At 49.8% G+C, this 15,316-nt stretch overlaps 1 protein-coding gene across 9 annotated transcripts in view; it reads right to left on the reverse strand.

The window, feature by feature from the left end:
* KIAA1109 (KIAA1109 ortholog) overlaps positions 1–15,316 on the reverse strand; it is a 908,505-nt gene that overhangs the window by 115,116 nt on the left and 778,073 nt on the right. For all 9 annotated transcript variants that reach the window (XM_033938537.1, XM_033938601.1, XM_033938589.1 and 6 more), the window contains 2 exons: positions 12,560–12,752; positions 2,419–2,633 (listed from right to left, as the gene is read on the reverse strand). In XM_033938537.1, the coding sequence (XP_033794428.1) occupies positions 2,419–2,633; positions 12,560–12,752 (408 nt within the window). The remainder of the gene's footprint in view (positions 1–2,418; positions 2,634–12,559; positions 12,753–15,316) is intronic.

Here is a 15,316-nt window from a genome sequence, read left to right on the forward strand (position 1 = left end):
CGAGCAGCACTCTGACTTAATGGGGTGGGACAGTAGAGTGGGCAGACTTGATGGGCTATAGCCCTTTTCTGCCGTCATCTTTCTATGTTTCTATGAGAATGGGCCAAGTGGAAAATGTGTATAAGAGCTCTTTCTCCGGCCAAAGTTGGACCAAAGCATCCAACTCCTAGCTTCCAGGCTCATGTTTCTGGATGTTGAATCAAATCAATTTTGTGTTTACTGCCAAAGCCATCAGATCCATCTGTGGGGCCCCCTGCCGCCAAACTATGGCACTGAATGCCAAGGGGGAACAGAGACCATTTCCCCGGGTCGAGCATCTGTCAAATGAGAAAGACAACCTGCACGTTTTCTATTCCTGAGCATGGCTGAGAGAGCCTACAGATGAGCTTCTGCACACTGGAAAAGGAGTTGAGCTTCTAGGCGGTGCCTCCTTGCCTGTTGACATAGGCCACCGTTGTTGCATTGTCTGATAAGACTCTGATTGCCTTGCCTTCCAGAGACTTCTCCAGTGTCTGAAGCACAAGTCAAATGTCTCTGAGTTCCAGGCGATTTAAGGACCACTTCTGTTAAGCCAGTGTCCAACAACACTGCACTGGGTGACTATTGCAATGAACTCCTTTCCCCCCCCCCCGCTGTAAATTTTGGCATCAGTTATTAATGTCTGCCAAGAGGAATTGCGAAGAGGCATGCCTGTGGAGGCCCTCTCCACTAACACATGCAGCTTTTCACTACTGGCAGCCATGGAAGTGGTTGCTGAAGCAAGTCCTTCTGAGGAGACGAGAGAGTCTTGGAGAGAACTCATGTGCACTCTTGCCCAAGGGTCCATCTCTATGGCTGCTGCCATCGACCTCAAGATATGTAGGTAGTGCAATGCTATGGGAGACGGCCTCTGGACCAGATCTATAATTTGCTTCTGGAGTTTGTCTGCATGGCACTGGAAGAAAGATCTGACCCAAAGCTGTATCGAACAATACTCCCAGGTACTCCAGACACTGAGTCAGCTTCAGCTGGCTCTTCTTGAAGTTGATGATCCATCCTAAGTCTTGGAGGAATTGAACCACTCTCAAAATTGTTCGTTCACTTTCCTCCTTGGATGAAGTTCTGATGAGCCAATCATCCAAGTATGGGTGCACTTGGATCCCAACCTTGCAGAGGTACACTCCCACCACCACCATCATCTTGGTAAAGGTGTGAGGTACTGTTGGCTAGACCGAAGGGGAGCACTGAGAACTGAAAAAGCTAGTCCAGTATATGAAACCACAAGTACTTCCTGTGAGCTGGGAAAATGGAAATATGGAGATAGGCTTCCATCAAGTTGAGGGAAGTGAAAAATTCCTCTGGCACTACTGCCGCTATGACCGACCAGTCTCCATATGAAAGTGTGGCATCTTCAGAGTCGCAATGACAGCTTTGAGGTCTAGAATTGGTTTCCTGAGCCTCTCTTTGTCATGATAAAGTATATGGAGTATCTGCCTGAACCTGATTCAATGTCCAGGATTGGCTCTATGGCACGAAGGTCAAGTAGCCTTTGCACCGTTGCCATGACTCTGAGGGGTCTTTCTGGTCAGCCGGCCAGAGAATCTACAAAGTGGTCTGGAAGGGGGACATTGAACTTAATTTTGTAACCGCCCTAAAAAATTTCCAAGACCTAACAGTCTGCACCAATCTGGGCCCAGATCGACCAGAAGGCAGACACCTGGTTCCACTCGTTTCCTTTGGTCCTCTGCAAAATGACCTCGTCTTCATACCCTCCTACCATCACAGTTTGAGCATCATTCTCTCCCTCTAACCTCCTAGGTTCTGTTCTGAATCCCCATTGTTTCCTTTATCCCTTTCTCCACATCTCATTTCCCAGGAAGTATGAATTCTTTCCTCCTGATCAATACTCATGCCCTAAAATTCATATCCTTTCTCTCCCTGCTGACCTCCTCACATTTCTGCTTTTCTATTAAACATCCAAGTACCTCTCAACCACCTCCAACATGTGCTTTCTGCCTCCTTTATTTTGTATGGACATCTTACCTCTGTAGGACTTCTATAGCAGAACATCTTGCCGCCGTTTATTTCCCCTCTCTGCCTGCACATGAACATACTGAAAATAGCAAGGGCAGACCCAGCTCTTATGTTGATCTTGCAATGAATGAAATCTATTTCAGAGCCAGGCCCTCTTGTATGTTTTCAGCATGCTCACATACAGGCATAGATGGGAAATGAACGGCAGCTGTTGTGGAGGCAAGATTTCCTACAGGTAGTGCATAGTCCCAACACTAACAGAGGAAACACTCATGGGTTGGAAGAGGAAACAGTGGTAGGAGGCTAGACCCGCAACACACCTGCCTGTGATTGAGAATCACTGCTTTAGGGATACCATACGCTCTAGTCTTCATAATTTTCAGTTAAGAGGTGTCGTGTCCTTACATTGCTCACTGGAGTTTTTCTCTAAGTTGTTGACAGTCTTTGAAGGGAGGTAGGTAACCGGCCCCCAGGTAGACAATGCCCGCTTGCTGGTGTCAAATTGCTGAGTAAAGAACTCTTGCAGTTTCATTCCTATTTTGATCAGGTCTGGCGTACTTGACCGTGAAATCATAACCTGGAAAATATCCCACTGCAGGTCTCCATGGATGAAAATCTCACTAAAAAATAAAAACAACATAACAAAAAAGTTATTGTAATACTATTTCCATTCAACACATTTGTGTTTCCTCTCAATAGCGACCTACTGTCCTTTTGATCACTTTTCTTCTCAACAATGAATTTCCTGTCTAATTACTTCTCTTTCTTCTTCCCCTCTTGAAGTCAGTCTATTTGTATCTTTGCTTAATCTTTTGTAAACCGCATAGAACTTCACGGTATTGCGGTATATAAGCTGTTATTATTATTATAACATTAAAACTAATTTTGGATGTTTGGTTTTAAAATGCTACCCTTTGGACTGTTGCTAATAGATACCAGTGCCATCATGTGTAGGTGAGGAAACATCACCTCCTAAATGTGAACTAAGCAAGAAAAGGTTACATGTGTTCACTGATTAAGAATATAAGAACAGCCTCACTGGGTCAGACCAACAGTCCATCAAGCCCAATAGCCCGTTCTCATGGTAGCCAAACCAGGTCACTAGTATCTGGCCAAAACTCAAGGAGTAGCAACATTTCAACATCTCAAAGAATAGTAAGATTCCGGAGCAACATTCCAGAGCTGAGATTGTGATGTCATAATGACAGACCTACAATGCATTCCGAAAATCTATCAAAAACACTCTGTTTGACAAATTCATCACCTAAACAGACCAATCCGAACTCACTACGCTTTTTCCCCCTACAAACCCGAAGCAATCTTTAGGCAATTCCTGCCCCTCTCACTTTCCCTCCCCCTTCCAACCCCTCTTACATTTCCCTCCACTACAACCCTTTTCTTCTGTAACATTCCCCTCATGCATTTGTAATTCGCTGAATGTCCAGCCTTCTTTCGATGTGAACCGCCTAGAAGTAGTCTGACTATGGCAGTATAGAAAAATAAAGTTATTATTATTATTAATGCCTCAAAGCCAATCTCATCAGTGATGTTACAATGGCTTCAATGTTCTATACTTGGCACTCATAAGAACAGTCTTACTGGGCCAGACCAAAGGTCCATTAAGCCCAGTAGCCTATTCTCACAGTGGCTAATCCAGATCCCTAGTACCTGGCCTTAACCCAAGGAGTAGCTATATTCCTTGCTATCGATCCAGGGTAAGCAGTGGCTTCCTCCATGTCTTTCTCAATAACAGACTATGGACTTTTCCTCCAGGAATTTGTCCAAACCCTTCTTAAAACCAGATACACTATCTGCTCTTACCACAACCTTTGGCAATGCATTCCAGAGCTTAACTATTCTCTGAGTGAAAAAATATTTCTTACTGTTGGTTTTAAAAGTATTTCCCTGTAACTTCATCGAGTGTCCCCTAGTCGTCGTAATTTTTGATGGAGTGAAAAATCGATCCACTTGTGCTTGTTCTACTCCACTCAGGATTCTGTAGACTTCAATCATATCTCCCCTCAGCCATCTCTTTTCCAAGCTGTTTTTGTCTTTCCTCATATGAGAGGAGTTCCATCCCCTTTACCATTTTGGTTGCTCTTCTTTGAACCTTTCTAGTGCTGCTATATCTTTCTTGAGGTAAGGAGACCAGAATTGAATGCAATACTCTAGGTGAAGTTGACCATGGAGCGATACAGAGGCATTATAACATTCTTAGTCTTGTTAACCATCCCTTTTTAAAATAATTCCTAGCATCTTGTTTGTTTTTATGGCCTCCACCACACATTGGTTGGAAGTTTTCATCGTATTGTCTACAATGACACCCAGATCCTTCTCCTGGTCTGTCTCCTCGCCTCTCCCCTTATCTGATATGGCATCTGTCCTCTTCCCCCACCCCTTGTCTGGCACCTCTCCTCCCCATTTCCTCTAAATTCTCCAGATGTACCTTAAAAGCCTGGTGGTTTAGTGGCCACCTCTGGGACAGGTAAGATCCCCAATCCCTCCACCTGTCACCAACAGAGCCTCAAAATGGCTGCTGAGATGTCACGTGGGAGGCTACCACATGACATCTTGGCACCCATTCTGAAACTGTTAGTGGTAGGCACAGCAGATATGAGGATAGAGGGAAGATAAGGGAAAGCTATAAGCAAAAATCTATATAATACAGATACAAAAGTTCCCAAATTACAAAGCTGAATGATGGCATGATTCTACAAGTCTCCTTACTGGAATATAATTCATGCAACTAATCTTTTCAGGAACAACAAAACAGGCAACAATAATAATAAAGCAACATAATGAATCATCTAGACAGGTCAAGCAGGAAAAGGGAGCATCAGTTCTCAACATACATTTCCACTTTATCCACAGAAATCTGAAAACTGGTTTCACGGAAAGGGTGGTGGATGCCTGGAATGCCGTCCTGGAGGAGATGGGTTTAAGAAGGGTTTAGATAAGTTTCTGGATGAAAAGTCCATAGTAGGTTATCAAGATAGCTGTGGGTGAAGCCACTGTTTGCCCTCAAGCGGGAAAATCTCCACAGAGACATAGCTAACTTAAGGTATGGAGGACTATGTACATTAATGCCCACAGTTTGGGCAATAAAATTCTGGAATTGGAAACGGAAATGAGGAACGCCGACCTAGATGTGGTGACGATATCCGAGACTTGGTTCACTGACTCCCATGGGTGGGATATGGCTATACCGGAATACAACTTACTCCGCCGAGACAGAGAGGGCAAAATGGGAGGAGGGGTAGCACTATACACTAAAGAGGACATCAAAGTTACCAAAATCGCAGATGTCAAGTACACCGGGGAATCCCTCTGGGTGAATTTGGCTAGGGGGAGGGACAAATGCCTGTATCTTGGCGTAGTATACAGACCTCCAAGACAACAGGATAACATGGATATAGAATTAATCGAAGACATAGAGAATATCACTTTGTGTGGAGACACAGTATTGTTAGGCGACTTCTATATGCCTGATGTGGATTGGAACAGACTTTCCACTACGACCAGCAGCAGCAGGAAGCTATTAACCTCTATAAAGGAAGCAAGACTCAGAAAAATGGTATTAGAGCCCACTAGGGATCAGGCGATACTGGACCTGATACTAACCAACGAAGAAAGTGTCACAGAGGTTTCGGTAGGCGATACGTTGGCCTCCAGTGACCACAACATGGTATGGTTCAACCTCAGGAGAGGTTTCACTAAATCAAACACATCAACCAAGGTCCTCAACTTTAAGGGCACCAACTTCAAAAGCATGGGAGATTTCGTCCGTCGGGCACTACAAAACCAAGGCGAAACAGACAATGTAGAGGCAATGTGGTCAACTCTGAAATCAACCACACACGAAGCAACCAACCGCTACATAAAATCAGTAAGTAAACGGTGCAGAAACAACAAACCCCAGTGGTTCTCTGCGGAGATCTCAGACCTCATAAAAAAGAAGAAAAGAGCATTCATCTCCTGCAAACAATCAGGAAAGCAGGAATCTAAGGAGGACTATCCGGCCAAGTCAAAGGCAGTCAAAACAACAGTCAGAGAGGCCAAACTCCGTATGGAGGAGAATCTAGCGAAAAACATCAAGAAGGGTGATAAATCCTTCTTCAGGTATATTAGTGACAGAAAAAGAAACACAGATGAGATAGTACGCCTTAGGAAACCTGACGGGAACTATGTAGAATTGGACTCTGATAAAGCCAAACTTTTAAATGAATACTTCTCCTCGGTCTTCACTTGCGAGGCGCTGGGATCCGGCACTCAGCTGCAAACAAGGGAAAGCTCGGAAGACCCGTTTCAAAATTTCGAGTTTATGCCCAGCAGTGTCTACTATGGAATCAGATGGTTTGCGAAGACAGGGCGGAAATGTGTTATTTTTATTTCAGTCTTAGTAGTATGCCGGTCCACAAAATAATTATTTTATTATCCCAGGACAAGTAGGCATGATATTCTCACATGTGGGTGACGTCATCTACGGAGCCCCAATGCGGAAGCATTTTCAAGCAAACTTGATTGAAAATTTAAGTTTGCTCTGCTGCTCCACGCATGCGTGCCTTCCTACTCCACTAGGGGGTGCATCCCCTCGTGGTCTCCAGTTCAAAATTTTCCGCAAGCCTAGAAGACGTGTTTTTCAGGCTCTGCCCCAACTGCCTTCTAGCACCGCGATTTTTTCTTGTTTTTTCACGATTAAGTCGCTGTGCGCGAATTCTTTATCTTTTTACTTGATTCCTGCTTCGTTTTCGACGACCCGGAGGCTTCCGGGTCCCCGTGGCCGCGTGGCTAATCGAGCCGCGGCTACTTTCGATTTAATGTCCCGGCCTTTGACCGGTTTTAAAAAGTGCACCCGGTGCGAGCGGCTTCTTTCTCTCACAGATCCGCATCGCCGGTGCATCCTCTGTCTGGGGGCGGCTCATCCAACCGACTCCTGCCCCCAGTGCACTAATTTCCAGAACCGGGCCCTCCGCCGAAGAAAAGCCCGCATGGCGGACCTCTTCACCCCGGACCAACCCTCCACCTCGGCCTCGAGGTCGGCCCCGGCCTCGGCCTTGACCTCGGCCCCGGATACCTCGGCATCGCCTCGAGACTCGACCCCGAAGTCCTCGGGACAACAGAAAGCCTCGGCCCCGGGTAAGTCCCCTCTTGCCTCTTCAGGTTCTGTAACAGCGAAGAAGCCAGCCTCGGGGACAACGTCGACGCATGGCGGAAGCCCCATGCTTACAGCCCCGACTAAGCCCTCCAAGCCTTCGGGCAGTGCCTCCACCACACGGGAATACTCTGATACGAGGTCGCCCCCGGTGGAGTGCACCGAGGCAGTGGACATGCCTTCGATGCTGTCCGTGCCCGTCTTCCAGGACCTACTCCGAGCGATGATCACGTCGGAGCTGTCCACTGCAATGGCCCAGTTTCAATCGGCCTCGACCTCGAATGTGCCAGACCAACCTGAGCCCCGCACCGAACAACCTCGAGGAAAGGTGCGCAATCCTCGCCGCATCCCATCCTCCTCGGACTTCTCGCCGAGGTGCCCGGGACGTTCCCCCTCCGCAAACCGCCGAGGGGCAAAACGTCGGGCTAAAACGACAGAAACCTCGAACCGCCGTACCTCCAAGAAGGCCCGAGGTTCACCAACTCTACGGGGCCGTTCTCCCACACCTCGTACGGGACCACTAAGGGTGGCTGAGTTATCACTCTCCAACCCGCGCATCCTCCGAACTCCACCTCGGACGTATTCTCCGAGGGAGTCCGGATCGAGGTCACCAATCCGACATCGATCGGTACCCCTAACCCCGGCATCGTCTCCGAGGGGCTCCTCGAGACGCCGAAGATCGACAACCCCGGAACACTCTCACAGTGCTTCCCCAGTCTCGGAGCATGGATCAGAGCATGAACCTCGATAATCGAGGGAAGCCTCCCCATCCTTCTCCACCCGACGAAGGTCTCGTTCCCCGACCCCGCACGGGGCCCCGGGGACATCTCGCCCATCCTTCACTCGCTTTGTCCAAGACATGGGCCACGCATTGGACTTAGACCTCCAGTCCGACTCCAGATACTCTAAGGAGTACCTGGCGGAACTGGATATGCCATCACTGCCCAGAGAGTCCCTTCGCTTACCACCTAACCCGGTACTCCAACAGGCCTTTTTTAGGAACCTGGAGACCCCCTACATGGTCACGGCCGTACCCTCCAAAATGGAGGCCAAATACCGCACAGTACCTTACCCAGGATTCGAGCAACCACAGCTCTCCCACCAATCGCTGCTAGTAGAATCCTCCTTGAAAAAGGCTCACCCGTCCCGGGTCTCAGCAGCGGTCCCCCCAGGCCGAGAAGGCCGAACCCTGGACAAGTTCGGCAGGAGACTATATCAAAATGCAATGATGGCCTCGAGGGTGCAAAGCTACACTTTCACCTTCACATCCTACCTCAAACACCTCATTGGACTATTGAGAGCCTTTGAGACTGACCTACCGGCCTCCCGGCAAGGAACGTTTGGCCTGCTTTTAGAGTCCCTCTCCAACCTGCGCCTTCATCTATTCCACGCGGCCTACGATGGCTTCGAACTCTCCTCCAGAGAAGCAGCCTTCGCTATCGCCATGCGCCGACTAGCTTGGCTGCGCCTGGTCGACATGGACCCCAACTTACAGGACCGGTTGGCTAACCTCCCCTGCGTGGGAAAAGAATTGTTCGATGACACTATCGAGGCGGCTACAAAACGCCTCTCCGAACATGAACGCTCGTTTGCCTCCCTTGTCCGGCAAAAGCCCAAACCGCCAGCGTCCAGGCCGTATAGGGCCCCTCCGCGCCGCTACCCACAAAAGTCCACCCCCGTCTTCTCGCGGCCCCCACCCAGGCGTCCGCAAGCCCACCACAGGGCCATGCCCAAGTCCCAACCGCCTGCGACCACCAAACCATCCCCGTCCTTTTGACGGGACACGCGGAAGGGGGCGGGCCCCCTCCGCCATAGTCCCAGGCCTCCTTCCCATCGGGGGTCGACTCAAAGCCTTTTACCCTCGCTGGGAACAAGTCACGTCGGATGCATGGGTCCTTGGCGTGATCTCATCAGGGTACTCTCTCAACTTTCGGGCCATTCCCCCGGACAACCCCCCAAGGAATTGCCCTCCCAACCGGACTCAGCTATCCCTACTCCTCTCCGAAGCTCGAGACCTGCTTCGCCTGAGAGCAGTGGAGAAGGTTCCCCCCGACCAACGGGGGAAAGGCTTCTACTCCCGTTACTTCCTGGTACCGAAAAAAAACGGGAGACCTACGCCCAATACTAGACTTGAGACGCCTCAACAAATTCCTGGTACGGGAAAAATTTCGGATGCTCTCACTACCGACACTTTACCCCCTGATCGACGAGGGCGACTGGCTCTGCTCCCTCGATCTCAAGGAGGCGTACACACATGTCCCAATACACCCCGCTCACCGCAAGTTCTTGCGTTTCCAGGTAGGGGACTGGCACCTACAATACCGAGTCCTCCCCTTCGGACTAGCATCATAACCTCGGGTCTTCACCAAGTGCCTCGTGGTGGTAGCAGCAACCTTACGTTCCCAGGGCCTCCAGGTATTCCCCTACCTGGACGACTGGCTAATCAAAGCCCCGTCCAGGGAAGGGGTTATCTCAGCGACCCAACAGACTATTACCTACCTACAAAGTCTGGGGTTCGAAATAAACTTCCCAAAATCTCAACTACGCCCCTCGCAGTCCCTACAGTTCATCGGGGCCACGCTGGACATGGTTCGCCTCCGTTCCTTCCTCCCCCCTCCGCGCCTGGAGGCGTTAGTAAGTCTGAGCCGAAGGATCTCCCTGCTGACCTCGGTATCAGCTCGACAGATGATGACCCTCCTGGGCCACATGGCCTCCACCGTCCATGTCACACCCTTCGCCCGACTCCATCTGAGAATCCCTCAATGGACCCTGGCGTCTCAATGGCGTCAAGACCGGGACCCGATCGACCGCCCCGTGATAGTGACTCCTTCATTGCAACGATCGCTCCGCTGGTGGGCCGACTCTTCAAATCTTTCCAAAGGTTTGCTCTTCCTCACCCCATCCCACAGCAAGGTACTCACCACGGACTCGTCGGAGTACGCTTGGGGAGCCCATCTGGACGGCCTACGCACCCAAGGAATGTGGTCAGCACAAGACCGTCGCTGCCACATCAACGTGCTAGAACTTCGGGCCATCTATCTCGCAGCTGTAGCCTTCCAACATCTGCTCCACGACCGAGTGGTTCTCATCCGAACCGACAACCAGGTAGCGATGTACTACGTAAACAAACAAGGGGGGACAGGATCTTGGCCCCTTTGTCGGGAAGCCCTGCGCCTCTGGAAATGGGCAATCTCCAACAACACCTTCCTTCGAACGGTGTACATACAAGGAGAACAAAACTGCCTGGCGGACAGACTCAGCCGCCTCCTCCAGCCACACGAGTGGTCACTACACTCTCAGACCCTACGAGGAGTGTTCGAGCGGTGGGGGACACCTCAAATTGACCTGTTCGCGTCCCCTCACAACCACAAGCTGCCTCTCTTCTGCTCCCGGATATACTCCCCAGACCGGCTCGAGGCCGACGCCTTCTTCCTCGACTGGGAGGGAAGGTTCTTGTACGCGTTCCCGCCGTTTCCTCTGATACTGCGGACGCTTGTCCACCTGAAAACAGTACAAGCCACCCTGATCCTGATTGCCCCTCGCTGGCCACGCCAGCCGTGGTTTTCCCTTCTACTTCAACTCAGTGTCAGAGATCCACTGCCTCTGCCTCTGTTTCCCTCTCTACTGTCACAGGGTCAGGGTTCACTGTTACATCCCAATCTTCAATCTCTTCATCTGAATGCTTGGTTTCTCTCCCCCTGACTGCTCTCCCCATGTCTCAATCAGTCAAGGAGATATTGGAGGCCTCTAGAAAAACCTCGACGAGAACCTGCTACTCCCAAAAGTGGACCAGATTCTCAACCTGGTGCTCCCCCTATGGCCAGGACCCGATGTCGGTCCCCGTCCCCCTGGTCCTTGACTATCTACTTCAACTATCTCATTCCGGCCTAAAGACCAACTCCATTCGAGTACACCTCAGTGCGATTGCGGCCTTTCATCAGCCCCTGGAAGGGAAAGCCCTCTCGCTCCATCCCTTAGTCACTCGCTTCATGAAGGGTCTGCTGAACGTCCACCCCCCTCTCAAACCCTCCCCGGTGGTTTGGGACCTTAACGTGGTTCTGGCTCAACTAATGAAACCTCCATTTGAGCCACTAGACAAATGCCATCCAAAATTCCTCACTTGGAAGGTAATTTTCTTACTCGCGCTCACGTCCGCATGGCGGGTTAGTGAGCTACAAGCTCTGGTAGCGGATCCACCCTTCACGGTATTCCATCACGATAAGGTGGTACTCCGCACCCATCCAAGGTTCCTACCTAAAGTAGTGTCTGATTTCCATCTCAATCAGTCCATCGTCTTACCCGTGTTTTTTCCCAAGCCCCACTCTCACCCCGGAGAAGTGGCGCTCCACACTCTTGACTGCAAAAGAGCGTTGGCCTTTCCACACCGGAAAGTCCCACAACTGTTTCTGTCCTTCGACCCAAACCGGTTAGGCCACCCAGTTTCCAAACGCACCTTGTCCAACTGGTTGGCCGACTGCATCTCCTTTTGCTACGCTCAGGCTGGTCTCGCGCTGCATGGTCGAGTAACGGGACACAAAGTCCGAGCGATGGCAGCCTCCGTAGCGTTCCTCAGGTCCACACCTATTGAGGAAATCTGCAAGGCTGCCACGTGGTCTTCGGTTCATACCTTCACCTCCCACTACTGTCTGGACTCACTGTCCAGAAGCGATGGCCGGTTCGGCCAATCGGTATTGCGAAATCTATTTGCTTAAATTGCCAACTTCCCTCCATCCCTCTTCAGTAAGCTTGGAGGTCACTCACATGTGAGAATATCATGCCTGCTTGTCCTGGGATAAAGCACAGTTACTTACCGTAACAGGTGTTATCCAGGGACAGCAGGCATATATTCTCACAACCCACCCACCTCCCCGAGGTTGGCTTCTTGGCTAGTTAAGTGAACTGGAGACCACGAGGGGATGCACCCCCTAGTGGAGCAGGAAGGCACGCATGCGTGGAGCAGCAGAGCAAACTTAAATCTTCAATCAAGTTTGCTTGAAAATGCTTCCGCATCGGGGCTCCGTAGATGACGTCACCCACATGTGAGAATATATGCCTGCTGTCCCTGGATAACACCTGTTACGGTAAGTAACTGTGCTTTTCTGTCAGTCCACGAGTGTAAAAAGGTTAAAAAACACTGGTGTACAGTCTCTTGATGATGTAAATTGCATTGATCTGGAAGGTATTGCGGTCTACAAATGTATTTTAATTTAATGTAATGTAACAAATCAAATAGAAAGGTGTAACCTGTACAAAGCAGCAAGTACAATCCTAAATAAATAAACAGAGGAGGTAACATGCATGTTCTGCCCAGAGCCATCTTGCTGGGCAGTTTATCTACCATGTATTACTAAGTTATTATGTATTAACCTAAGTTTATCACTTCTGAGCAAATACCTTTTATCTGAAATGCTTGCATCCAGTGTCATGCACAGATTTACTTTCCACTCATCTTGTAGTTTCAGATTTGCATTACTGAAAATTCCCATGAGAATGCTGGATCCCATGTAATCAACACGTGCTTCAGTGGAGCCCATAGTAATCTGAATTTTATGACTAGGTTGCTGGTTTGGATGTTCAGAAATATGAGCTGAAAACAGACAGATTCAGTTCAGAATTCCATTTGAAGGTACAGTTCTAGTAGGTAATAAGACCTTATAAAGGGCCAATGGAAAGAGAGTTCTAGCATATAGGCTCATTTGGTCCTCACAACCTACCAAGAAGCCAGCGATGAAATTAACAAAAAACATCTGAAGCCCCAATTTTCATATGACTTTTATGCAGGAAACTGATTACTTAACTAATTGACTGTATAAAGCTATCAGTTCTATATCCTGTATTATCCTACTGATCTAAATGGGTAACAGTGATGAGATGCCCAAATTGGGTCTTCACAGTTCCCTAAATATTTTACAATGTAGACTTCTGAAAATTGCAAGTATAGTACATGTGTATTTGCTAGTACATACAGCAGACACATTAGTTTAACCAAAGAACAGCATCACTCTGGACCTTATTCTCTAAACAGCGCCTAAGTTACCATATATATTTGAATATAAACTGAGATTTTGGGGTCAAAAAAATGGCCCCAAAATGGGGATCTCAGTTTATATTCGGGTCAGCGCCCACCCCCCCTCCTCCTAGACCTGTTGCAGACCCCCAGGCCCGCCATAAACCCTGGTGGGCCAGGATGAGAGAGATCTCTCCGGCCTCCTATCCTGGCTAACTTTGACACATCCCACCTCCCTCCTGCTCCCAGACTTTTAAAAAACCCTAGTGTTAAAGCCCTAGGTCCAGCTGTGAACCGGGGCAGGAAATCTTCCTACACTCCTGTCCCATGCAGAGCCGCTATCTGAATGGTTGCCATAAGTTGTCACGGCAACCTTGTGAGTACTTGTGGTAGCTAGTCAGATAGTGGCTCTGCATGGGGTAGGAGCATAGGAAGATCGTTCCTGCCCTGGGTCACTGCTGGATCACCAGGGCTTTAAAAGTAGGTTTTTTAAAAGTCTGGGAAGTGGGAGGGAGGTGGGATGTGTCAGAGTTAGCTGGGACACAAAGTCCACCGCTGGACCACCAGGGTTTACAGCAGGCTTGGGGGAGAGCTGAAAAGCATAACGGGGGGGGGAGGGGGAGGGGGTAAACGGTGCAGAGCCTGGCACGGAAGGGGGGAGTAGGGCTGGGTACAAAGCTTGACAGGGGAGGGTAGAATGGGGCATGTAAAGAGCTGGGCACGGGAGGGAGGAAGGGGGGTGGATGCAAAGCTGGGGAGGGAGGAAGGGGGCAAGTGCAGAGCCTGGGAGGGGAGCTAGGTGCAGAGCCTTCCAGGGTGGGAAGGAGGAGGGCTAGGCAAAGCCTGGCAGGGCAGGGGAGAGAGGCAGGGAAGGAGGGGGCTAGGTGCAGAGCCTGGCAGAACAAGGCACTTGAATATAAACCCCCGTTTTGTATTTGAGTCAACGTTTATTTCCTCCTTTTGGGGGGAGGGAGAAATCATCTCGGTTTATATTTGGATTAGTTTATATTCGAGTATTTATGGTAAGGACTTAAAAGACTTTTCAAGGTGGCTATCAGCGCCTTAAAAAACAGTGCCAGAATTGCAGCTCCGTAGGTGCTTTATAGCACCTAACGCCACTGTAGGTGTGGCTAACACTGGAAGTAGCATTATCCCAGGACAAGCAGGCAGGTATTCTCACAAGTGGGTGATGTCATCCGACGGAGCCTCGATGCGGACGCCTCACAAGCAGACTTGCTTGAAGAAACTCGAAGTTTCGAGTCGCCTGCACAGCGCATGCGCGAGTGCCTTCCCGCCCAGCGCAGGGCGCGTCTCCTCAGTTCTTACTTTTCCGCGGAGCCGAGAAGTCCGTCTTCGAGTCTGCGTGAAGTATTTTCACTTGTGCCTTCTTTTCTCCGCGGTTTTGTGTTATTTTTACTCAGAATCGCTGGTTTTCGTCTGTTTTATTCTTTTCAATAAAAAATAAATAAAATTTCTTCCGTTCGTTTGACTGGGCAGGCCACGCGGCCGCAGCCCCGCGGCTTCGATCTTGCGGCGGCGCTTTTTCGGCCTATGTCACGGCCTGCAACCGGTTTTAAAAAGTGTTCCAAGTGCCAGCGCGCGATTTCCCTGACGGATCCTCATTGACGCTGTCTTCGGTGTCTCGGGCCTCAACATCTCCCGAAATCGTGCCGGCCTTGCTCAACACTTAAGTCTCGTGCTTTCAAGCGTCGTTGCATCCTGTGGGAGCAGCTTTTCAGCATGGAGTCTTCGATGGAGCTTTCATCTTCGAGGGGTGCTCACCCTTGACATCATCCGATGCTCTCCAGGCTTCCACAGCTTCTGCTCCGAGCCTCATCAAACCTGCCTCGTTTGTGCCGGCTATGTCTTCGATGCCTGCTGCAGTGCCTTCCTCTGTCTTTTCAGGTCAGATAGCACAGCAGCCCATTCCCCAGGTGGTGCTTAAAATGTCCAAGGCTTCTAAGTCCAAGCACTTTCACACTGCCTCGAGGGAGCACGAAGCCCATGCAGGTAGTCCCGTTGGAGACGCGGATTCCTTGCCTGCTTCGTTCCAGACCTTATTAGAGAAGCAATTCATTCAGCTCTTTACTACCATGGGGCCGAAGCTTCTCTCACAAATCCAGCCTGGGCATTCAGAGTTCTCC

The sequence above is a fragment of the Geotrypetes seraphini genome, chromosome 1 (genome assembly GCF_902459505.1).
Source record: "Geotrypetes seraphini chromosome 1, aGeoSer1.1, whole genome shotgun sequence".
In the NCBI taxonomy this organism is placed as follows: Eukaryota; Metazoa; Chordata; class Amphibia; order Gymnophiona; family Dermophiidae; genus Geotrypetes; species Geotrypetes seraphini.